The 25,687-nt window shown below is 38.4% G+C and overlaps 1 protein-coding gene across 2 annotated transcripts in view; it reads right to left on the bottom strand.

Moving 5' to 3' along the window:
* Positions 1-25,687, bottom strand: part of ADAMTSL1 (ADAMTS like 1) — a 904,085-nt gene that overhangs the window by 222,956 nt on the left and 655,442 nt on the right. For both annotated transcript variants that reach the window (XM_078061266.1, XM_078061267.1), the window contains 4 exons: positions 22,375-22,501; positions 9,549-9,623; positions 6,123-6,280; positions 806-917 (listed from right to left, as the gene is read on the bottom strand). In XM_078061266.1, the coding sequence (XP_077917392.1) occupies positions 806-917; positions 6,123-6,280; positions 9,549-9,623; positions 22,375-22,501 (472 nt within the window). The remainder of the gene's footprint in view (positions 1-805; positions 918-6,122; positions 6,281-9,548; positions 9,624-22,374; positions 22,502-25,687) is intronic.

Genomic DNA, 25,687 nt, shown 5'->3' with positions numbered 1-25,687 from the left:
GCCACAAAAATTCTGAAACTCACTCTTGAGAATTTATTCCAAGGAAATAATTTGAAAGAAGAAAAATACTTAGGTATTAAGTTATTCATTACATTATAATAGAAAAGTTTCAATGAACTAAATCTTCTATAGGGATATGGCTAAATAAATTATAAAATGATTTGAAGCAATTATTATGTAACCATTATAATTATCAAGGGCAGAAAATAGGAAGGGGATATCTTTTCCAGTAACACAAAATGCTGTCCATGTTGCAGATGTGACGGAGTAGAGATAGGAATTCATTTGGTGACTTTTCAGGAGAGATGTGTTTTAATGAATAAATAAGGCAAATGGCATTCCATTTACGGTGCAGATGATGGGATAGGGTTTAACAAAAACTGACTCTAAGTCTGTAGTGCAGGGACTTTTTTTTTCTTCTGGTAATAAACTATTTCCTTTAATTAAATCAACCTCTGATTCTTTTTGGACACATCATGCTAGGTAGTAGGCCTGACAAACATTCTCCATTTGTCTCCTGAATAAGTAAGTTCTCTTCAACCAGATGAGTAGTTTACTCTCAAAGGAACAGAACAGAGTCAAGACCGTTTCCACTAATGGAAATTTGCTGACAGAAAATGTTCATGCAGCATCTAGAGGGAGGTATCCGCCTTACAGGAGGGCTTCAGGATTTGGCCCCATTCAGAATAAAGAATCAGACCCATCACAGCACTCAATTTCTTCCACATTGAAACGACTATTTTCACGATAGCCAAGTCTTCCCTCACAGAAGCCAACAGTTCCAAGGGTAAGTGAACACCATTACCTCCTCCACAGGTTGCTGAGCAAGGAAAGAAATCTGTCTCCCTCCATCGGTGGATGATCGGCTGATAGAAGATGAACTGGACTGTGCTGTCAGCAGGCCCTGAGTTGTGGATCTGCAGGAGATAAAAGCAAAGAGAGAAACTGGTATGACAGGGAGGGGCTTTCTTTGTCCCTTGCAACTTGGACAAGAATGCATGGTGGCACCGATGGTCTTAGGCTGCACGAAGAACCACTCTGGGAGAGAAGTGGCCATAGCAATATCATCGATCTTACCCATCAACCATATACCATTGTGACCATCACTTTTCAGCTCTTTTGCTATGGAACAAGGGATCGCAATGTCTCTACCTGTGATTCTAGTAGGATCTTTTCCCAGGCCACTTTCTCCCTTTCCCTCCTGTATTTCCAACTTCTCTGGTACAACAGGAAAAATTATGTGGATTTTTATATGTAAAATATGTATGTGTGTATTTTTATTTTATTTATTTATTTAAAAGATTTTATTTATTTATTTGTCAGAGAGAGAGAGAGAGAGAGAGGGCACAAGCAGGGGGGAGAAGCAGGCTCCCCACTGAGCAGGGAGCCTGATGTGGGACTCGATCCCAGGACCCTGGGATCATGACCTGAGCCGAAGGCAGATGCTTAACCGACTGAGCCACCCAGGTGTCTTGTGTATGTGGATTTTTAAATGTAGGTTCCAAAGTAGACAATTTATTCTGAGGAAATTATAAATGCCACACACTGCAGAAAATGAAAGATCCTGTCTTTAGTCAAGAAAAAAGAATTAAAGAATTAAATGGCTCTGCCCACTCAGAGATGTTTCCTGGCACTTTAGTGATTCATACATTTTAATGTGCAGAGTTACCAATTGGAAGCTTGCTAAAATGCAAATTCCTGGGCTCTTGCAATGCAAGAGCAATGGAAACATTGATAGTCCAAGTACCAAACTTTGAAAAACACCAACTTACAATATAAAAGCAATGTGTACTTTGAATATACATATCCTTATGGAAATTACAACCCCATTTAATTTTAAAAAAGGGGAAGTGAGGCAATAATTCTTTAATAGTTCTTAAAAGTACAAGGTTGAGAAAATATACTCAATCTAAAAGAGAAGGAAAAAGTAGCCAATAGGAGCAGTGCCTTGATTTCACAAAGACATAATGACATGCCGTATAACACTGAGACAGTTGGGCAAGGCTTGGACTATTTATTATACTAAAGGAAGTTCCATGGACAACCAAGAGGGCCACCTCTTACTTCAAGACAGTAGAGGCATATCAGCGCATCATGTGGTCTATGTCTTTATGTTTTCAAGCCTTACCGTGGTCCCAACTGCCCTTCACCTAGGATAAGCTGATGGATTTGGCCTTAAGATTTTTAAAAAAGACAGCCTATTTTCCACTACTGAGTTGAACAACTGGATTAACAACTGGATTAAACATCTAGGAACACTGGAATGCAGGGAGTAGGTGTTAAACCCTAGACCAATTTTTGGACTTCGGATGAAAATATTGGAAATGTTCCTCAGATAATCTGCAAGAGCTGGAAAAGGAGAAAGAAGAAAGAGAGAGAGAACTATAGAATATCTCATATTATGCTGGCATTCTGACCCATGAAACATCGAGGTCTTTCTTAATTAGAATAAACAGTGATACAATCCCTTACTTTAAAGCCAAAACAGCTGAAGCAATATGGTGTGTTTCACAAAAGGGGAGCAGAGCCTACAGATTAATATTTTTCAATCCTATGTGTCAGATACAGGATACCTAATTGCTTGCTCGGGGATGTACTATTAATCACATTCTTTGGAAAGTTTTTTTTTTTTTTTTTGATTGTTTTTTTGTTTTAAGCTCACAAAAGCCTATAGCTCTCTTGGGATGTGTGGTTTCCATGCTGGAAAGGTATTAGAAGAGGACTGTCATTTAAACATCGCTCTGTGAAAAAATAAAAAGACCAGAAGATTTATTTAGGCTTAGAAGGATGGATTTTTTTTGCAGAGGTCTCTTTTGGGATGCTTGAAATTAAACTAAGTCCTAGGAAAGTGGAGGAAAAAACAAAAATGAGGAGGATATAACATCAAAATCCTTGGAGAAACCTTGTTCTAGAATATCTGTACAGTGTCTGGGCTTAGTTTTTGATCTGGTTAAAGAGGAAAAAGATGGAACACATCAAATTTTCAGCTTCCTAGAAGTTACCAGTAAAAGCACCTTATGCCTTTAGAGTAAGGAATGCATGTCAAGAAGTTTTGGTGTTAAGAGGGAGTGTGAGTAAATACTATGTTGAAGGAAAGAAAACAAGGACCTTGTTTTGATGTACATGAAATTGATGTACAATGACCATGAATGCCGAGACTGTATGCCTAAATTTGAAAAGAGATTGGAAATGAACAGGGGTATTGTTATTTCAAATAGATAAAAACAGTTGTGATGTATCCAAATCTCTGACCATACAAACCTTACTTGATTCTACACTGATAATATTCCTGGTTCTCTCTTCTCTATAAGCACCTTCTTTTAATAATAACCAACAACTACCACAGCAACGAGCACTTACTACATTCCTACCGTATGCAGGGTACATTTTATTTATATTAAATCAAATCTTAGAACTACTCTGTATTATCTTTCCACATTTACATTATGACGAGAGAGATGAGTCTCAGAGAGGTTGAGTGACTTGCTCGAGGCTACACAGCTACGGAAGAGCAGAGCTGGGATTTGAATTCAGGTCTGCCTTGGCTTGAAAGCTGCCATTCTTTTCATAGTACCAAGCAATTCTGTTAGTTAGTGTTAGTGTTGTGGAGATACAGGTATTTATCTTCAGTGGTGGCCTTGTACTGTTCTTCTCAGTATCTTAATTTTTCATTTGAAAATAGGAAAATAAAAAGGCTAACCCAATGTCTAACTTTGATGGCCTAATTGTTGCTCACAGAGATGAGCTTCCATGTTCCTTGTTTCTGGTCTTATTAATTCTGGGTGGCTGGGACTTTTGTTGTCATTAGCTCTGGAGCTTTATACACCCTAAATCCTCAGACATCAGGTTCTTATTCTCCAGGATATGCTGAAAGCTTCAGTTTGACACATTAGAATTTAGTTTTAGGGAGCTAAACACATCTGGCATATGTAATTTAGGCCTCCTTAAGTTAATAAGGAAAAAGAATGTTCTGAAACAAGCTTTTCTTCCTATAATTACAATGATTCAGTGTTTCTAATTTAATATAAGACTTCTCACACTGAAAGGAAAAGAGAAGACAAAAACTGGTCACTTTCCATAGCAACTGATCTCACTATCATGATAGAGTCCCAGGACAGGACAAGTGTGTGAGTGGGTAATAGATGAACATTAGGTCCATGTAAAATCAAAGGAATCAAGAAGACATTTCAAACGCATGAAAGACATCATCAAGTACACAAAGGATCTCCCATTTGATGCACTATGAAATGCCACACTTTTTTCTTCTCAGTTAGGAAAAGGTAATTTGTGAGCCTCAGCTGTTCCCCTACTATGTTCTTTTCTCTCCCTGGTGTTGTAGAAACTTTTGCCCCAGACAAGCCAGCAAGGGGTTGGGAGTCAGGAGTCCCCCTATGTGCCTTGGCTGCTGAGTGATGCACAGGGTGATGCTCCACGCTGTTCAGAAAGACATATGAATGCATTATCTGTGTCTAATGCTCTAATTGATGCAAATGCAAGTCACAATTTTTCTACTACTTTGGTGTCTTAGGTACTCATCAGTCACTTTTCTCTATGACGTTCTTCTGAAATTTCTAGAACGGGCACAAACTGAACAGGTACCTTAGCTGCTTTCACAAGGAGAACTAAGTTGGAAGTTTTAGGGAAGGATGGACCATCACTGAAAAAAACCCTCTTCTGGCTGAGAAAGTCAAGTTCTTTCATTGGGGCTGTAGCTTCAGAAGGATGCACATGGCATGCAGCAAGGAGGAACAAGGAAGAATGGTCTTGAGATGGTATGGAGGTAGAATGGACAAAGTTTAAGGTCTAACCGGGGGCGTATAGAAGAAGGGGAAATCAGTGTGAATCGAAGGCTTCTGATGTGGCTGGGTAAATAGCATATTATTCCACAAGATAGGAGATAAAGAAGATTAAGTAGGTTTCTGGGGCTAGACAAGTCCAGTTTCGGACACGTTGCGCTGGTTGCACCTATGGAATATCCAAGTGGTGATGTGCAGAAGGCAGCTAGATATATGAAATGCCTCAGCAATGCTGTCAACTACTGACATGTGAACAATATTACTTGAATCCAGTTCACTATTTTCAGTATGTGTATTAACTCTTGCAAGGCTACTAGGGAAATGAATACAAATGGTTTGTTCAGCAGCGCTCTAAGGGTTGCAAAAAAATAAAGACTTCTCTCACTATTGTGCTGTATTTGCATATTGAAATGAAATAACCACTCACAGCATCATTTTTCTGGTGAGCTATCTTTGCTGGTTTGTAGCTTCTCATCCACACAAAGTGGCTGGCATCTGGACTGGATTAAAAAGAGCTACCATGCAGATGGAGACAGAGAACAGTGCTCTGGAACCCTTCTTCCATCCAACCTCACTGTCTATCCCATTTTCCTATGTGCATTCTTACTTCCAGCTGCCATGGGGTCATCGAGTCTTAGCTTAAATCAAATGTCCTCTGGCTCCAGGTCCCATGATGAAAAATTTATGGAGTCTTGGACACATTACAAGTTTTACAGCTTTACAGCTGACATCCTTCAGGTCCTTCTGACCTACTGAAGGAAAAAATATGTTTTATTTTATTGTGATTTTCAAACATTCTTCTAATGTGTACATTTCTCCTACAGAATGGATATGTTGCTTCCAGCAATGTGTTTTATATTACCTTGAAGAGTAGGGAAGCTCTGATAGAAGGAAACAAGTTAGTCTTGTTGCCAGTACAAGAGAAAACAGAACTTGTAATGGGACGTATGACCAAGTCTATGGATCATTATTTTGTCTTTCTCTTTGACTGAGAACACCTTATGTGAGTCAATGACTATATCCTAACTTGTTTCAAAAACAGTTTATATCCTCCAACTAATGATGTGTTGGTCTTTGAGTCTTTTTATTAAATCATATACATATATATACACACATAAGGATTTTCTTAGGACCTTAAAAATATTATATGTTCCTGAAAAGTCCAGGATGTACCTTGACACCCCTGAATTAAACATTTCCTGGATAATAGGATTTCCAAATCTATACCCAAACCCCAACTCTCTCTCTCTCTCTCTCTCTCTCTTTAGGAGATTATAAGTCACAGTTTGGATATGGCTTGAGAACAAGGTACCTAGAGGCCCTTACCTTGACAATGAAATCTGCTGTGAGTGGTCCAGTCATTCTCAGTATCTCTTTGTCTGGAAATTTCTGGAAGTCCACACTAGAATTGTCCACAAGAAAGGTGCCTGTCGAGCTGAGACTGTTTTCACCTTTAGCCCCCTGTAGGGTTTTGGTTTCCAGATCTACATGGTCAAACACATGTAAAGGAGAGAAAGATGTTCCCAGGGCTACCACAGACCACATGCAAGCAAATTTCATGAAACAGTCTACAGCTATGGAAGGGAGAAATACCCTCCTTTATATGGCTGACACAGTTGAAATTGGGATAGAAACAAAATTTAAGGGCACCTCTGGATCACAGGAGTTTATGTTGCAAATGAAATTATTTTAAAACTCATTAGCCAAGCATTCAAGGCTCCCAGTCAAAAAATCTTTGACTCCCCAATGACCTCATTAGGGTACCCCACTTTACCACCATTCTATTCCTTTAACTAAACCATCTCCCATACATGTCTTACCGATTTCAATCTCTACGGCTGTCTAGAATACGCTCCAGTTTTCTTTTTGATCCGTGAGATCCAGGGTGCCTCGCAGAGTTCCCCTCAGCACCCGTGCGACTTCATACCCATGCATTACCTTGTGTTTATTTGTACTATCTGCTTTCTTACTGCGTGTGTGTTGCGGCTCGCCATGAAGAAACAATAGTAATGAGGATAAGGAAATCACCATTCTTTTTAGTTCTCTCTCTTTTAAAAATCCTGCTGGGTACCTAATGTAGTATTATGTACATATATGATATTAGTGCTTAAGAGAGAAGAACTTCTTGATTCTTGGAGCATTCCAATCTGAATTTGGCCAATGACAAAGGTGATGAAACATCTTTTGTTGTAGGAAATGTGAGCAAGCTGGGGATGATGGTAATTATGCCATGTATTTCAGAGCAGATTAAATTCTCATGTGATTGAGAAATGATTTAGAGTAACTGCCCACTGTATGAAGAGGGACAGACTGTCTAATGGTTTCTAAAACTTGCATAAGAATCCTTAGCTTTAGTAGTGGTTCTTCAGCAGAAGGATAGAGTGCCAGGTGAGGCTCTGGGTCTCCTACCCAACATTCAACCAGAATGACTCCCTTCTTCCATGTCTTACAGATTGGGGTCCTGGGATAATTTTAGGACCTCTGGAGGTACTAAAGTACCTGTACTAAATTATTCTACATATTGTCTACTTTAAACTGGAATATCAACAAGAATGTTGGTGTCCAGTGAAATGCCCACAACGCTGAGATGAAGTCTGTGTAGCCCTTCTTCTGGAGTAGGTCAGGCTCTATCCCCCTGCCCTAGAGGAGAGAAGTCTTCACAGGAGAACATGAGGTACATCAAGGGAGAACTGGAGGGGAAACCACAGCACAGGATCTCCTTCTGTTAGCCTTCATTTCTCAAGCTGCCTTATGTGTGTGTATGTGTACTAATTTGTAGATATAGCTCCAAGACATAAATCAACTTAGTTTTGGAAAAATCCTGGGGGTCTAAGTCTGATTTGAGCATCTGATTCAGTTTTATCACCAGGTCTCCCAGCTGTCCTTCCCAAGGTATTTCTGATTGAAGATAAGCGGGGGTTGGACCAGACTGCCTAGTGTTGTTCTGGTTTGGCCCTAAATATTTCAGATTAGTCCCATATTAGACCAGCTTCTGGGAGTTAAGTGCAAAGGGTTGCAAGTGAAACAGGGTGTCATTTATTCACATATTCATTTTATATTATATATTATATTCCAGATACACAAAACAAAAAGTTCTTAAGCTACATGTATGTTGTCAACATACATGTATGTCTGTTGGGGAAAAAAAACAAATTCCATTTTGCTTTCCATCATTTATAAATATCATCTGCCGCTTCACCTATTGAATTCTTGGGACAATTAAAGCAAACGAGGCTCATTCTTTAGCTTATTAGTGATCACATAGTTAGGAAAACTGGGAGGCTCATACATTTATAAAAATGAATTTCCTCTTCAATCTATTCCTTTGGGGTCTTTCTTCTGCATTGAGGAGGCAGTCCCCCACTTGGTGATGATCTCTGCCTGGATGTTTTATTCTGAGCAGGCCTGTCACTGCTAGAAAAATACTGTTTTTGAGTGGGGTTGTTACACGAGCAGTTACCTCTGCCCAATCCTCCAGAGGAAAAGCAAATCATTTGAATGGTGATAGTGTACACATATATATCATCCCTTGACATGTGAACATTATATTTTGGGGGGTTGTTCAGGGTTAGAAAAGACCTTGGATCCATATAAGGTGACTTATCAGCATCTTCTGGCTTTGCCTGAACTGTACCTTACTTATTCCTTTCCTTCACATGACCCTTCAAATCCCGCCTCTCCCATGAAATGTATTTATTTTTATTTTTAGAAAGACTATAGTAGGCTATCTGAACTTTCACAGGCTCCAATTTATCTTCCTCTTGTTTGTCTTTCTGGAATGATTTCATTTATAATCCAATGGCCAAAAGATAATGCTCGCTACCTAAATTGGTTTCCTAGGCATGTGTGTGGGAGGGGAGAAAGAACAGAAGATGATAGATGGTTCTTTAGGAATCCAGAAACAGTCACAGTGGAGGAGATCAGAAATGCTCAAGGGACCAGCTGAAGTGAAGTCTTTCAGTGGAACTGAATTTTGTAGAAAATACAATGTATCCTCTTATACCCCTTCCCTGGGTTATAGCCTATAATTGTCTGCTGGTAATTTACAGGTCTATGTCTAAACAATAGTAAAGGCTAATAATAAAAAAGAAACAATGTGGCTGTGTACTACTGCTTGGCAGGACTGAAGATAGCAATTCTTTCTAAATTCTAGTGGGGCCATGCTACCATTTGATCTCTAGGGTTGTGATTACCCATCAGTCCTCAATCCCAATAGCTATCTTCAGTATAGGAGGGCTTTGTATTGTCCTTAATACATGGGATGTTTAATCATACCACTATGGTTTTCTTTAAAAGTTAAGGTTGTTTGGTGCTTCTACATTCCCCTGAATCGATAAAGTAATGGAACACGGGAATAGGAAGAAAGAAAGAGTGAAGATGAGGAAGGCTGGAAAGAAGAAGGGGGGTGGGGGAAGGAGATGCGAGGTAAGAAAAAGACTGAGATTGATTGGAGAGGAAGAAGAGAGAGAAGGAGAAATAATATTCACAAAAGCATAAACATGTGCTTGACTCATGAACAACCTATTGGGAGCATCTATTTTGTATTTTTCAGGATGAGTGTGGTTAGAGATAATTACCCTGAGGTTTCTGCTATCTCATCAGGCAGCCAAAAGATAAACAGAAGCACTCAAAATATCATATTATGATAGAGGAGAAAGATTTGCACTTCCGTATTTTAATCTCTTCTGGGAACAAAAAATAATAGTGACTAAAATTCCCAATACCCAAAGGAAAACAACTGAGTTTACTTACACAAGTGATCAGGTCCTTTTAAGACGAGGCGAATATGTCTACTTCCATAGGGAATAGCAACCACAGTATCATCCACTAGAGAGAAACAAAGCGATATCTTAAAGGCACATAATTTGACACAAAATTATCGATTAGCTCCTATATAAAGGCACTGACTTATATACTCCCCCAAATGATAATCATCTTTTAAGTGTTTGAAAGAGGAACACCAACATTTGGGAATCAAAATTTCCATTTTCCTCAGAAAAAAACATGCCAGTGAAGCTGGTCACTAGTTAACTTATGGGGGACCCGGCCTTTTAAAAATATATATAAATTTTGCTAGATTGAGAAATGAATTTGCAAGTTTCCATTTCTGATTTTAAAACCTGGTTTTTACATTGCCAAATTTCTCTGGATTACAAAAATGAAAATAAATTCTAATGCTCAAAGGATGACCGTATTATATCAAGATCTGAATTTCTTTCTAGCAAAGTAACTATCTTAGACCATCAGGAAAAATAAGAATAGGAGAAGATTCATTTGTTTGTATTTGTTAAATCTCTTAAGGGCAGAAATTATGCCTCCCAGTTCTTTAATATCCTTCCTTATCTACATCTAATATTATATATAGTAAGTGTCTCAGGAATGGTTATGAACCTTTCCCCCCACATACCCTCTCTGCTTGAAAATTAAAAAAAAAATTTTTTTTGGCTGAATCACAGCCAGATTTAGAAATGGGTTACTTTCACCCTACTTGCAAATTGAGACTGAATTCACTGGAAGCAGAACCTACTTTTTTTTTTTAATTAGATTTATATTCTGTGCACCCCAAACATATCACAGGCATTCTTGCTTGTGACGTTTGTGACAACACCACCTCTCATTTACATGCCACTGAAGAGTTTCACTTTCTAAATTATACCATTTACTCCTTCACCCAAAGCTTGTGACATAGGCAAAGAGGATGCTACCATCTCTCTTTTATGATGATGAAATGAAGCCTCTGAGAAGTATAGGGAGTAGCTCATGGTCAAAAAAAGAGGAGGGCATTCCAGAAGACAAGGGAAAAAGCAGGTATTTTAAATTCACCAGCATATTCAGAAGCTCCGTGGGGATTCTTTGTTTCACACATATTTTTTTCTGATATTATACATTATCATGCACTCATTGGAAAAATTTAGTTTCAATAAGAGTAATCCTAAAAGGTACCCAATGTTCTGAAACTTAGCATCATCCCATCTTTAGGAGAATCTGATTTCCATAAATGAATCTCAGAAGTTCCCTAACTTCTCTGATCCTTAGTTTCCTCATTTGTAAGACAGGGAAAAGCACACTTACCTCACAGTATTGTTGTAAAAAGATATAGATATTGATATCCATATATAGATGTGTAGCCTGGAATGCAGGAGGCATTTTGTAAATATTACTTTCCTCCCTCTCTTCCAAATCTCCTTAAGGACAGGAACTGAAAGACTGTTTATTTTTGCTGTGTTTTTAAACCCTCCAAGGCCCCAGCGCATAGCCAGTTGAATGAGAAAGAAGAATCATATGCTATCAATTCTTTCCCTAAAGAGGTTACATTTATCAAGTTCTCTCCAATGTTGAATATTCTACTCACACTACAACCTTCTAGCGGTTTTTAATGTCATAAATTGTTGAAGAAAAGGCTGAATTTCAGAGAGCCAAGACTTTGTGGCTATAAGCACAAAACATGTAAGGAGAATACAGAAAAGGAACAAAAAATGTTCAGACTGGGCCCATAGAGCTTTAAATGTCTTGCATAAAGACATGGATTTTTAAGTTTACAAAAGAAACTCAAAGCAATTAAAACAATGGGATTTCTGGAAATAGAAAGTCTTTGTTTATCCACAGGTCAAATAAAGTGCAAGTAAAAGGGAAGCTTTCTGTTTGGCTCTGCAACGCTCGGTGGTAGACTTCTGACCCACACACGACTCAGGCGGCCTCCCTCTTGTTCTGTTGAGAAGCCACTTGCATTCCACATACTGGGGCATTGACCCTAGCTTCTGGCTGATGCATTAACCCTTGTATGCTCCCCAAGGAAGATGGGGAGAAACCCAGAAGGGTGTTGGGGAAAAGGTTAGTCAAAGAGAAATAGGGAGCCTTTCAAGCTGGTGCAAACTTGAAGAATCAGCAGCACAGGGCACAGGAAGTAGGAAGAGTCATGGTCTGTTCTTCTATGGTTCTCTCAAGGGCTGATGGACAACTGGCCCCTCATCAGGCAATCAGCAAATTAGTCCACAAATATTTTTTGAGTGTCTCCTAGTGTTAGGCCCCCTCCTAGGTACCAGAGGTTCAGTGACAAAAAAGACCAGCAAAGCAGCAGCCCCACAAAATGGTCCAAGGGGAAGGGCCCCAGATAAAATATGTGGGAAAATACCACAAGCTATACCCTGCTCGTGGAAACCCATAAAGCACATTGGTTTCTTAGAAGCCCTGAACCAAAGAGCCTCATTTCATTCTATTTAATCCAGTGCATCCCCAAAATGTTTACCCAGAGAATTTATACACACACACACACACACACACAAACACATATATATAATCTGTTAACACCAGCTGATACATCTCAAAATATAATTTAAGAAACGGTGATCTTAATTTGACAAAAAGATAGGAAAAAATTGATTTCATATTCTGCATGTTGATAAAAAGCCTCTCTTTGAGTTGGATATGTATTAATAATCGTCTTATTTGGGGATAAATTCTCAATAATTAGGGATGGGCTGGGGGATTCTTCCATTTGGCATCTATTATAAGAGTGAGCACAGAATGGTGTTTAAGACATTTGAGAATGTGTGAGCAGTCTGGCTTTATCACCCACCTCCTTAGTGATTAATTCAATAGGTTTGACTGGTGGGACAGATGGGTACACCCTCTCTCACTGGGCCTCACATTCTTGTGGGTGCCCTTTTCCACAAAGGCACACTGCTCTATGACCAAGTGCATCTGGCCTAATCTATTCTGGCTTTGTTGACAGAACTATGATGCCAATAGTCAGGACATATTTCTAGGTTATTAATCAGCAATTCTGGAAGACCTGCTTCAGAGATCAGATAACCTCTTTCTCAATTAAATTGATAAGCTCTCCATGCGAATCATAAATGCTGTCATGTCACAAATAGGGGTTGCAAATGTTCTTTCTCAAGAAAATTAATTATTCTAAAGATTGTACCTAAAATATTTCCTCAAAAAGTCTACAGCTATATGTGTATTTCACAGCTTTCTATTGAATACTTTAAACTTGTTTTACAATCTCATCATACGTGGACTTTTCTGTGTCATTCATTGCTGTATCAGAGAAAGGTCATAATGATAATTTTTGAAGAGATAGGATTTCCTATTCTGATATCTGAGCTTGCCTTATTTTTAGACCTGTTGAGGTTTATGTTTTTAAGGAGTCTTCCCTCTAAGTCTATGGGACCGGTAATTTATTTTCATTTCTTTTTTTCATTTTTTTTAATGGTAATTTTTTTTAACAAAAGAGTCATCGTTAATGTGATTGGCTACACATAAAAATAGCAGTACATACAGTCTGCCAATCTTGAGGAGGTTTTAGTAGTATATTTTTTTATCTCCATGCCAACTTCATTACTTTTACAATATATCCAATGAAATAAGGTGAAGCCGAGCATTTGAGCCCTTCAACATCTCCCCCTGAAGTTATCAGTCATTACACAGTGGAGGACGTATACCTAACAGGCGAAATAACATGGATCTTCCTCAACTGTTGGGAACTTCATCTTTACAGTCGTCCAGGCCAAAAACTTTGGAGCTATTCTTGACTTCATATATATATATATATATATATATATATATATATATATATATATAATCAGCTAGAAAATCCTATTGCCACAACAGTCAAAATACCGTATTTCATGGATTCTAAGAGGAACCGTCTCTCACATTTTAACATATGTGAAATCAGAATGCAACCCACAATCAATGGTGCATTATATCCTTTCTCACCGAGGCAGTGATCCTGCCATGGTTCTCTTTGCTTGCACAGTTGCTAACACCAAAACGACCAAATGGGAGTCAGCAGCTTGGAAGAAGATTCTAAGATAATAGTGGAACACCCTTATTTAGCCTCTCGGAACTAAATAGTTGTGGGGGCTGTAAGGAGATGAGGAATCAGAAGTGCGTAATAACATTGCCAAAGTGGGAGTCCAAAGCCAGCTCGCTGTACACAATTGAGAACCTGAGTTGAAAGTCCAGCATCAAGACTTCTGGTTCCTGACAAGATGGAATAACAGCGCCCAGACTTAGTTTTCTGCCTGGAAACCACCAAAAAGTCAGAACATTATATAAAACCCTGGCTTTCAAGGCACTGGATATCAGGCAAAGAAGGGCAGCAATTGCTGAGAATCAGGAAACAAGGTAGGTGAGCCTTAACACTGCCTGGGAGTCCTGCTTTGAAAGACTTTCCTGGCTGCAGCTCAGGAGGTGGGAACCCCAACCCCAGGAGGACTCCCTGAGTTGAGGAGACAAAGCTGAGAATCCAAGAAGATCAAGGTGGCTAGAGTTGTGAATGACAGATTACCAGAGAGAAGAGAGCTACACAGAGAGACAATTCCAGAGATTTAAGAGCATTCTCCCATCACATTGTACACCTCAAACACATACAGTGATGTATGTCAATCATTTCTCAACAAAACTGGGAAAAATATTTACATGACATAGAAAAAATACTTATGTGACTTGCTAATGATATATGCTATTATATAATTTTTTAAAAATTATTCTCTTTGGGTATCCAGCAGCATACCCATGCTAATCAGGATGTGCATATAAAGAAACTAGCTGAGGCTGGGAAAATAACCACACAAAAGAATTATAGAAATGACTATCTGGCATGCATATAGGGCTGGGAATAGTATCTTATCCCACTAGACACGCTAGAAAACTTTGTAATTCATGGGACATTGAGCAGTAGCAGGGTCTTGCCTCAGTAGCAGGGGACAATTGGCACCAGCCAAACATGGCTTTGGTCTTGCCAACCAAATTTTAAGACCCCAAAGGATCAAATTGATTCCAAGTAACTTCATTGCTTCCAGAACAAAACTGAAAAAATATTTATAGGAATACAAAAATATCTGATATCAGGTCAGAAATTACCAGGCATGCAAAGAAGCCAAAAAAATTACAGCCCATCCTGAAGAGAAAAATCAATCAATCGAAATGCAGGAGACATTAAAATATTAACTATAACCTTATTCCATATGTTCAAAAACTTACGTACATACACACAAAAATTTTCAGGCCCAGAGAATTTCAATGGTGGATGCTACCAAACATTTAAAGAAGAAATAACATCAATTTTATACTATCTTTTCCAAAAAACAGAGGAGAAATCACTTCCCAACTCATTGCATGAGGTCAGCATTACACTGCTACCAAAACTAGACAAAGGTGGTATAAGAAAAGGATCCTACAGACAACTATCTCTCATGAACATAGATTAAAAAAAAAAAAAAAAGCCTCAAACAAAACACTGCAATTCAAATCCTGTAATCTATGTAAAGAATAATACACTATGGCCAAGCAGAGTTTATCCCAGGAAAGCAAGGCTGATTCTTTGTTTGAAAATCAATCAATGTTATCCATCACAATAAAAGTCTAAGGAAGAAAAGCCATATGATCACATCATTTGAGGCAGAAAAAGCATGACAAAATTCAACATTCATTCATTATAATAACTCTCAGCACATTAGGAATAAAAAAGAACTTCCTCAGTGTGATAAAAGGGATCTTCAAAAAAACCTACAGCTAACTTCATACTCAATGGTGAGAAATTGAATGCTTTCCCTCTTAATATTGGAAATGAGGTAAGGTTATCCACTCTTTCTTCTTCTATTCAACATCATATTAGGCATCCTTGACAGTGCAATAAGGCCATAAAAATAAACACGTGATTTACAATTTGAAAAGGAAGAAGTAAAACCATCCTTATTTGTAAAACAAGATGATAGTTTATGTAGAAAATCCAAAAACTTTCAGAACTAATAAGTGTGTTAGAAGATTGCAAAATACACAGCCAACACATAAAAATAAACTAGCAATATACACCTGGAAATTGAAATAAAAAATAAAATGCCAATGCAGTAGGGTAAGAAAATAAAAGAGGTACAAATTTAACTAAGGTACAGGATATGTACGCTGAAAACCAATAAAGGCCTATGAAAGGAATGAGAGAAGACCTAAAGAAATGGATAGCCATGAAGTGCTCATAGGTTAAATGACTTAACATAGTAAAGATGTCAATTCCCCACATATCAATCTATATGAATTAACAAAATTATAAACCAAAATTTTAGCAAGATTTTTTATAGATATGGACAAGCAGATTGAAAAATTTATATGGAAAGGCAAAGAAATTAATAGAGAATAGCCAAATGAGTTTGAGAAAAAGGGTACAGTTGGAGGGATCAAACTATTTTATTGAAAGACTTCCCTTAAAGCTATAGTGACCAAGACAATGTGGTATTGGTGAAGGATTGACACATAGATCAGAATAGAGAGTCCAAGAAAAGACCCATGCAGAAATGGCCAGTGGACTTTTGACAAAGTTTTAAAGGCAATTTAAGAGAAAAAAGGATAGCTTTTCAACAAATGGGGCTGGAAGAGTTGGACATCCTTATATCAGAAAAAAATAGATATAGATATACTTTACACAAAAATTAACTGAAAATAGGTCATTGATATAAAAGCTAAAATATAAAACTGTAACACTTTTAGAAGAAAATATAGGAGAAAATTTGTGACCTGGGATTAGGCAAGGAGTTCTCATGTACAATGTTAAAGGTACAGTCCTAGTAAGAAAAAACTGATGACTGGTCTTCATCAAAATTAGAATTTTTGCTCCATGAAAGCTAATATTAAGCCAGTTTTGGGGGACAAAAAGTACCTATGGAGAAAAAAATATATATATATTTTTAAAGATTTTATTTATTTATTTGACAGAGAAAGACAAAGCAAGAGAGGGAACACAAGCAGGGGGAGTGGGAGAGGGAGAATCAGGCTTCCCACAGAGCAGGGAGCCCGATGTGGGGCTCGATCCCAGGACCCCGGGATCACAACCTGAGCTGAAGGCAGACACTTAACGACTGAGCCACCCAGGCACCCTGAAAAAGTATTTTCGAATCACACATCCGACAAAGGACTTGTACCCAGAATGCATAAAGAATTCTCAAAATTGAATGGTAGGAAATCAAACTCATTTAAAAACTGGGCAAAGGATTTGAACCAACACCACATCAAAGAAGAAATAAGCACTTCTGTAGTAGGCGGTATAATTTTACCCCCTTGCTCTGCCAAAGATGACCATGTCTTAATCCCCAGAATTTATGAATATGTTATGTTAAGGGGGAATTAATATTGCTGATAAAATTAAGACTGGTAATCAGCTGACTTTAAAATGAAGAGATTATCTTGGATTATCTGGGTGGGCCCAATGTAATCACAAGGGTTCTTTAAACTGGGAGAGAGAGATAGAAGAGGAGATTGAAGGCAGAAGAAGACCTAAAGATTTTACACTGCAGGGCTCCAAAGATGCCGAAGATACCGAGGAACATAGATAACCTAACAGAAGCTGGAAAGGCCAAATCAAAGAAAATCAATTAGCCCCTAGAACTTCCAGAGGGAACACAGTTCTGTTTAACATTGTGAATTCATCTTGGCAAGACCCATTTTAGAGTTCTGACCCTCCAGAACCATAAAATAATAAATGTGTTGCTTTGAGACACTACGTTTGTGGCAATCTGATACAGCAGCAATTGGAGACTAATACACTATGAAAAGATATTCAACATCCTTAGTCATTAGGAAAATGCAAATTAAAACAATGATGAGATACTACTATGTACCAATTAGAATGGTTAAAATAAAAAATACTGGCAATACCAAGTGATGGAAAGAATGTGGAGCAAGTGAAACTCTTACACATTGCCGGTAGAAATGCAAAATAGGTAAATTACTCTGGAAAAAAGTCTAGCAGTTTCTTAAAATGTCAAATATATATCTACCATATGATCTAGCCATTCAACTCCCAGGAATTTACCTAAGAGATATGAAAGCGTATGTCCATACAAAAATGTGTACATGAAGGTTCATAGCAGCTTTATTTATAAGACCTCCCAAGTGAAAACAACCCAAATGCCTGTCAACAGGTGAATGAATAAATAAACTGTGGTATGTCCATACACTGGAATTACTATACAGCAATAAAATAAACTGCTGATGCATGCTATATTAATGAATCTCAAAATAATTATGGTGAATGAAAGAAGCCATTTGGACAAGAGTATGTATTGTAGAATTCCATTTATATAAAATTCTAGAAAAAGTAATGAAATCTATAGTGACAAAAAGATCAGTGATTGCCAGGGGACAGGGCCAGGAGAGCGCAAAGGAAGGATTATAAGGGGCACAAGAAAACTTTCGGGATGAGGGTTATGTTTGGTTTCACAGCTGTATGCATATGTAAAAATTCACTAAGTTGAACATTACGTCATTTATACAATACAGCTGTTTAAGAAAAAAAGAGTCCAGTACCAATGGATTTTATTTCTTTTGTGAGTTCTTTTAAAAATGCTGTATTACAGGTACCCCCATGACATGTGGAAATTGAGTCTAAAATGATTAAAAAGAAATTGAAGTTTGGGGAAAAGTTTTATTTCAGTTTAATTTACCAATTTATTAATTTATTTCAGGTTTTTTGTATGTATGAGTAATACATGGCTTAAAAAAAATCCAAATCTAAAGTAGATCTCTTAAGAACTATCAAGTAAAAACTCTAAGTGGTCAGGAGGCATTGTGTCATAGTTTCTTAATCTCAGTGGCAGCTTTTCTTTCTTCCATAGTGGTGCATAAAATAATGGCCCATCTTTCAGTGAGGTCTTACATTCACAGAAATGCAGTATAGAATCACTCTTTAGCACCTCCACCACTGCTGCCATGGTCCAGGCCATCATCATTCCAGGCTTACTGTAACGGGCTTACTGTAACAGCCTCCTGACTGCTTTTCTTACTTCCATAGTTGGACCAACTATAGTCTATTCTCAACACAGTAGATAGAGTAATCCTTTTCAAAATAAATCAAGTCATTCCTCTGCTCAAAATCCTCCTGTGACTTATTTCATTCTGACTAAAAGCCAAAATCCTTACAAAATCATTCTTCACCCCGCCTTGCAACCCTCCTGCCTTCATCATTCCCAGTAGGCTTCTTTAAACTGACTTCAAGTCACATTAGCTTCTTTGCACTGCAAGAAATATGTCACGATTGTGTTTACCTCAGGGCCTTTGCACTTGCCTTTCTCTATGACTGGAATTCTCTTTCCCTTGACTTTTGTAAGGTAACCTTGGATCCTAGTTCAGATGCCATCTTATCAGTGAATCCTTTCCTTACCAATCTATTTAGTATTGCAACTCCCTGTAACACCCTTGGCTGGCAGCCCAGCCCTATCTCCTATTCTTCTTTCCTGCTTTACTTTTTCCCAAGACTCCTATCACCATATGGCAATACATTTTATTTAGTTTTTTGTTTTGTCTGTTTTTTTTGTCTGTCTGTCCTTAAGGAGTTTTGGGATATCCAGGTGATTTCAAAACACACAAATTCATATGAGAGGTTTGCAAAGCTGGAGACATTAAATTGATAGCAAATAGACTGGCTGTAGTTCTAAGTATATTGCATATACTTGGAAAATATGTAATAGGGTACAAGCCAATACAATTTGCAAGAAAGCGAGCGTTTAATTTCAAGAATCAAAAGTTAATGTTAGTTAAATTTATTCTTTTGTTGTTGTTGTTGGGCTGGGGAAATTGAAAAGAAGTGACCAGGAAAAATGGAAAGATTGAATGCTATCAGGGGACAGCCTTTTCCTTTAAAAAGGGGGAAAAGGTGCCTTGATCTAGCTCTCTTTCTTGTCTGTATTTGTATTAGGCAATTACACTGTCTTCTGATACAAAGATGGTTTCTTTTTTGTTTGCCAGCAAATGGCAGCCATTGGATGAATTCCTCCAACTTCTCTTTTTCCTTCTGGCACTTCCCGCCATGGTCTTTCTCCACTCTTCTGTTTTCTCTTTGTTCCCCCAAGGCTTGATAACATTAAAAAAAAAATCTTGGCTATCAGTTCAGAAGAAAATGAGTTCAATGTGGGGAATCCGAGTGCTAGGAGTTCGCAAAGAGCATGTGGCTGGCTTGCAGTGCCTTTTGGCAGAGCAGAGGGGAGCGAGCTGGCCCAGGTCCACCAGGCCTTCGCGGGTGGAGCGCTGCTCACCTGGCCAGCACCGTAGGCCCTGCAGAGTGGTCTAATCTTCCCTGCCTGTGAGTCACTGCGCAGTCTGTAAATATAGGGTGGAAGGTTCTTCTGGGGTGGAGAAAACATAAACGAGGCAGTTTGTTCAGCATCTGCTATAGATTGTGGTGAGGTGCATGCATATGTTGGGTTGGGCTTTATTGATATAAATCATTTTGTCATGAGGCATCATCAGTGCTAAGGTAAATGAATCAATTGCATTTTGTCATTATGGATAATCATCAGGTTGCGTATTATATAATTTACCTACTCCTCTGTCTTGAACAGAGCACTTTTCATTGAAATATCTATTTGCAGATCTGGGGATGACTTATGGCTCTTAATTCGCTTCAGTTTGTTCTTTCAGAGCTTCTCATTATTCCAGTGATTGAGGCCCCAGAGGTCCCTGATGATGCCCTCATACTGATCCAGGCAGATTGTTCAGGGAGAGGGCATGAGTGGGAATGGAGGAAGGATCCCCTCCCCCTAAGCCTGCTACATAGCAGTTACTGCACAAAAGCAAGCCATCTCCTCTTTCTGTGCCTAGCAGAAATTCCTAGATTCCTAGATAATGAGCATTGATTCAATTACATGACATAAATAATTAGAAAGAGCTGAGCTCTTCCAAGATTTCTTAAAGTGTTCTATAAAAGTGACTTTTTAAATGTAACTTCCCCCCTCCCAAATATCCCACCATGACTTCAGAGATTTACAAAAGAATTATGCCTCTATCCTCTGGTTTTCATCTTCCAAATTCTTTAATTTGTCATCGTATAGCAGAAGCTACCAACACATGAAAGAAAAAAAAAAATCTCACCTGAATGTACTATATCAATGTCTAACTTACCTCATCCTTCATTCTCTCTGCCAGAGTCTTTTCCCCCCACAGATTCACATTTTTCACTGCCAGCAGGGGTGTTAGCATGTAGAGTTCCCCAAGCTGGTACCTCCAACATTTCTTGTGTTTAAAAGTCCCTAGTCTTTCTTGCTACCACCTTTCTTCCCTAGAGCCTAGTCCTTTGGGCAAACTGCCTTTTCCTGACTTCTGGGAATAGTTCTTTATTTTTTTATTTTTTTAAAGATTTTATTTCTTTATTTGAGAGATACAGCGAGAGAGGGAACACAAGCAAAGGGAGTGTGAGAGGGAGAAGCAGGCTTCCTGCTGAGCAGGGCCCGATGCGGGGCTCGATCCCAAGACCTTGGGACCATGACCTGAGCCGAAGGCAGACGTTTAACAACTGAGCCACCCAGGCGCCCCTGGGAATAGTTCTTTAATGTCCACTGTCTTTTTTCTTGACCTACAAGTCCATTTAAAGCCACAGACCCTGACAAAGTCAATTGTTTTTTCCCAGCTAGTCAACAAATAGAACAAAACCACATTCAGTAAAAGAATTCATTCTTAGTTCCCAAGCCAGGGGAGACATGTGCAATGATACTCAATCAAAGATCTATTGAACAATTCTGGATAATGGCAAAATTTGGAGACAGTCTACTGAGCAAGGTCAAATTATTCTAAAAGTGTATGTCTTTGAGTACAAGAATTGCCTTATTTCTATCTTTTTCTGATGCAGCACCCATAGCGGTGATTGTCATAGAGGACAGTGTTTTGTAAAATGATCTGGGTCGTTGTGTGACTGAGTGGTTGTCTTAGGCATCACTAGACACGTGCCATCTACCCTAGCAAGACCCAGTCAGGCAGACATCTGAGGTACCTTGTCTTGACATCTAATTGCTTTAAATGTCCCACCATGGAAATAATCCGCAGGGTTGTGGGACAGTCCAGAGGAATGAGTAAGTGCTTAGGCAATGAAATTGGACTCTGGGCTTGAATCTTGGCTCTCCTATTTTAGAGCCGTGTGACTCTGAGCAGGTCACATGATCTGTCTCAGCTTCAGTTATCTTATTCATAACATAAGGATAAACCACGCCTTGCTATGAGGTTGTTATCAGGATAAAATGAGATGACCATGCAAAGTTGCCAGCACATACTGTATAGTAAGCACGCATTTATTGTGTTAGTATAGAGAGATTAAGACATAAGTCAATAAATGGCTTCATATAATCACTGCCTGATATTAATGCTGAAAGAAGCTGTGATCAGCACCAATCAAAGGGGTCATTTTGTAAATGAAGACAGCATGGTTGCATGGTGGTAGGAGTGAATCTGTTTAGATTTACACACTCTCCCTGCTATATCCCATCAGGCGCATCACATTACGTGCCAGGCAAGGCTTGGGTGCAGTCTGTCCTCATGTTGGGCAGCATGTCTAGGTTTGTAAATGGAGTCTATTTTGATCCAAGTGTACTTCGCTCCTGCTGCACCACAAAAGAAAGGTTTCCTTCTTGGGGTTGCAATGGGTTACTTGACTTGTTCTACCTAAACTAATACACAGAGCAGGAACATGTTCAGATTCATCTTCATTTTGGTGGTGGCCTTATTCCTAGCTGCTGAGGGGAGCCAGCACAAAACCAGAAGAGATTAATTAGCCCACAAACCCCAAAACTGCCCCATCTCTGTAGTGTCTTACATTTGGTTGCGGAGAGCTGGGATTTATACTGCCCTCGGACCAGCCGGCAGGTGGACCCATCCCCGTTGCAGACTCCACAGTTATCCTCCTTGATGGTGCTTCCCAGCTGGTGATCACAGCCGACAATCTAACAGGAAAGAAAGGTGTGTAATTCAACCAGGTGCCTATTGCAGGGATCCATCGTGAGGCCCATCACCACTCAATGACCCTCCCTTCATTTTTGAGGAAGCATAAAGCATGCTTCCCATAGAGGGGAATGAATTCAGCTGGAATTTCAATCAGGCTAAGGAAGAAACAAAAACAGCATAGACAAAGATGTTTTTACAGTTCAAATATATAAACAGAGAGAAGGTTGGGGGGAGAGAGGGAGAAAGAGAGAGAGAGAGGACGGAGGCAGGCAAAGGAGAAGGTAAGGGAGAGAGGAAGAACCTGACCTATTGATATTATAGAGACTTAATTAAAAAATCATTCCCAGTGTCAATAATTATGATTCACTACAATTACAAAAATACAACCACGAAAGGAAAAATTTCATGGAAAAACCCATGAAAGTGGATTATTTTCATGTTCCATATTGTTCCTTTGATACAAGCTGTGTAGGGTAAGGGTTTGGTATGTTAGGTCCATTGATGTATTCCAAGCAACTAGTATTGTGCTTGGCAAACTGTAAGCGCTCAACAGAAATTTGCTCAATGATAATGGCAGGCAAGAATTCTACCACGGAACCACCAAGGCTGCTGAATGATAATGAAAATGGTTCCTTTTCTAGCTAGCACTTCAACTAAGAAAAGAGAAACAATCACAGAATGAGCTGACAAAAGCAAGATTATTGTATGTATGCATGGTGGGGGAGGATGGATGTTTGGGAGGGCAGCAGAGATAACTAATACTGAGGCCCTCTTAGCCTGCCTATGTCCTACCAGGCCCAATACAGATATCTCATTAATTCTGAGAACGATCATGTAACATATCTCCATTTTATAGCTGAGGCCATGAATCTGGCCAAGGTCACTTTGCTAATAAGTAGCTGAGTTATAAGCACATCTAACAAAACATTTATGCTTGGTCCAAATCAGGCTTACCAAAATCACAAGCACTTACCACGTATGCGGGCAAACTCATTTGTACTTTTACTCTTTCTTTTTCTTACTTACTTTTAACTTTTTCAAGTTAAAAAAAATTCAAATGCAAACTGTATCAAGTTGTACTTCTATAGTTCTAGTTAGATCTAGTATCAACAGACCTATTCTACTTCCAAATGACTTCCACTATTGTCTTTGATAAAAATAAAATGAGAACTGTAGTGATATTTGAAGGGGCTTCTTTCCAGAAAGTCCACACCATTCATTCTGTCTTTCAAAAATCCAGTTATTAATATGACCTTTCTTTGAGGCTTGATTTTCCTTTTTGTACTTTTAATTAATAATTGCAAACACGTGTTTAGGCAAAGGTTTGAAAAATACAATTATTTAGCATTGCATTATATATTTGCTGCATTTTTAAATGTGGTAATGTGTATTTTTTTATACACAGGCATACAGGCATCTTTTAAAATAAACGTCAAAGCAGTAATTCCTTCAACGATTGTACATTTTCTGAAATACAAAGATGTCAAGAAAACATAGTGCCCAGCTCTTAAATGGGGAGCAAGTTGGGCTGGTTCTGTCCTTAGGGGTTCATTGTGGTCAAGCTGCAATTCACCCCAATATGTTCACAGGCTGCAGTGAAGCCAATTTGGAATTCACCCAAGCTTCATCCATGCAAAGCCAACACATGCTGGCTTAAGACTTCATTGATGTGCTTCTATGGAGATGGAGTAAGATTATTTTCAAAATTTTTATCTGTAGATGAATCCACATAGGAGCTGAGTAATTCCATATTCGCTCGTATTCTGAACACAGTGTGAAATGGGCATGCAGAAGTAACTTATTTGCCACCATCACCAAAAAAATCATTTAATCATTTAGCCAACAATGATCAAGATCTGCTATGGGCCAGGCACTGTGCTAGGAGCAAAATCCAAAGGTGAGTTTAAGTACATAAGGGCCTACCCTCATGGGACTTAGAGTCTAGTAGTGGAGGCACATATTATTCAAATCATCACACACAATAAATGTAAAATGGTGATCATGATACAAACTATAAAACACAGATACATGATACTCTGAGAACAGAAAATATGGAGAATTTGATCTGGTTAGTGAGGCCAGAGAAGACTTTCCTGAAGAAGAGTCTTTTGAGCTGAGATATGAATGAGGTTCCAGAGTTAACTAGACAAAAGGAAGGTGTTGCTGTGAGTTGTACTACACATTTTAGTCATGTGCAGATACCAGCTACTTAGAAAGTAACCCAAAACCAAAGTTGGCAAAAAACAAAAATGAAAACAAACAATGTCAGAAGACTAAATCATATGATTGCTTTAGTAGGGTCAAATCCTTTGGAAAAAAAAAAGAAAACATGGCAGTCCTAATTTCGGCAGTATTCAAAGAATCATTGACTCAGCTGTTGTTCTTTGGGGTTGGAAAGAGATGACCTTAATCTTACGAGATACTCAGCACTATGGAAGGATGATAGGCAGGGGGCATGGAAATTTACACTCACAGGTGTCTCAAATATAACTATGGTTTATTCCTTAAAGAAATTTCAGGTTTCTCAAAGGATTTAACTTTCTCTGGAAAATTCTTAATGGTCTCTGATGTCTCTAATGAAGCCAAATAGGAGATTACCATGAAAAAATCTCTCTAATCCTAAAGATTTCTTATGGCTCCAAAGCCATTTTACGAAAAGAACAATCCAACTTCACAGATCCAAAGTAACAATCTATTAGGAATAGCTAAATAGAAAGTGACATACTTTAAGGCTAACTTGACCAGACCACCAACTTAGTGCCCTTGATGTAAGTTTATGGATCTCAGGATATGAACCAAGTGAGTTCTAACTGGGCTTTGTTTAACTTCAGAATTGAAAAGACAAATATCTCCCTGACACACTTTTTCCCCCTTTGTATCAAGTCCTTTTTAAGGTGCCAAAATATTCTAACTCAATTATTTTTAAAACAGGGAATACTTTATCATCAGATAAAATGTTCTTATTTTGGTCCAAGCGGAAAACTGTTTGCAATTATATCAAGAAAATCATTATTGACATATCTCAGTCTGTCTCGATCTGTTGATGTGGAATAATAGATTAATTAAAAATTAGTTCAACTGTTATTTTGAGAGCTATTTTTTTTTAATTTTTTTATTGTTATGTTAATCCCCATACATTACATCATTAGTTTTAGATATAGTGTTCCATGATTCATTGTTTGTGC

Source organism: Halichoerus grypus, chromosome 14, assembly GCF_964656455.1.
Source record: "Halichoerus grypus chromosome 14, mHalGry1.hap1.1, whole genome shotgun sequence".
NCBI lineage: Eukaryota > Metazoa > Chordata > Mammalia > Carnivora > Phocidae > Halichoerus > Halichoerus grypus.
The sequence above is the reverse complement of the archived record's forward strand: the minus strand, read 5'-3'. Positions and strand labels throughout refer to the sequence as shown.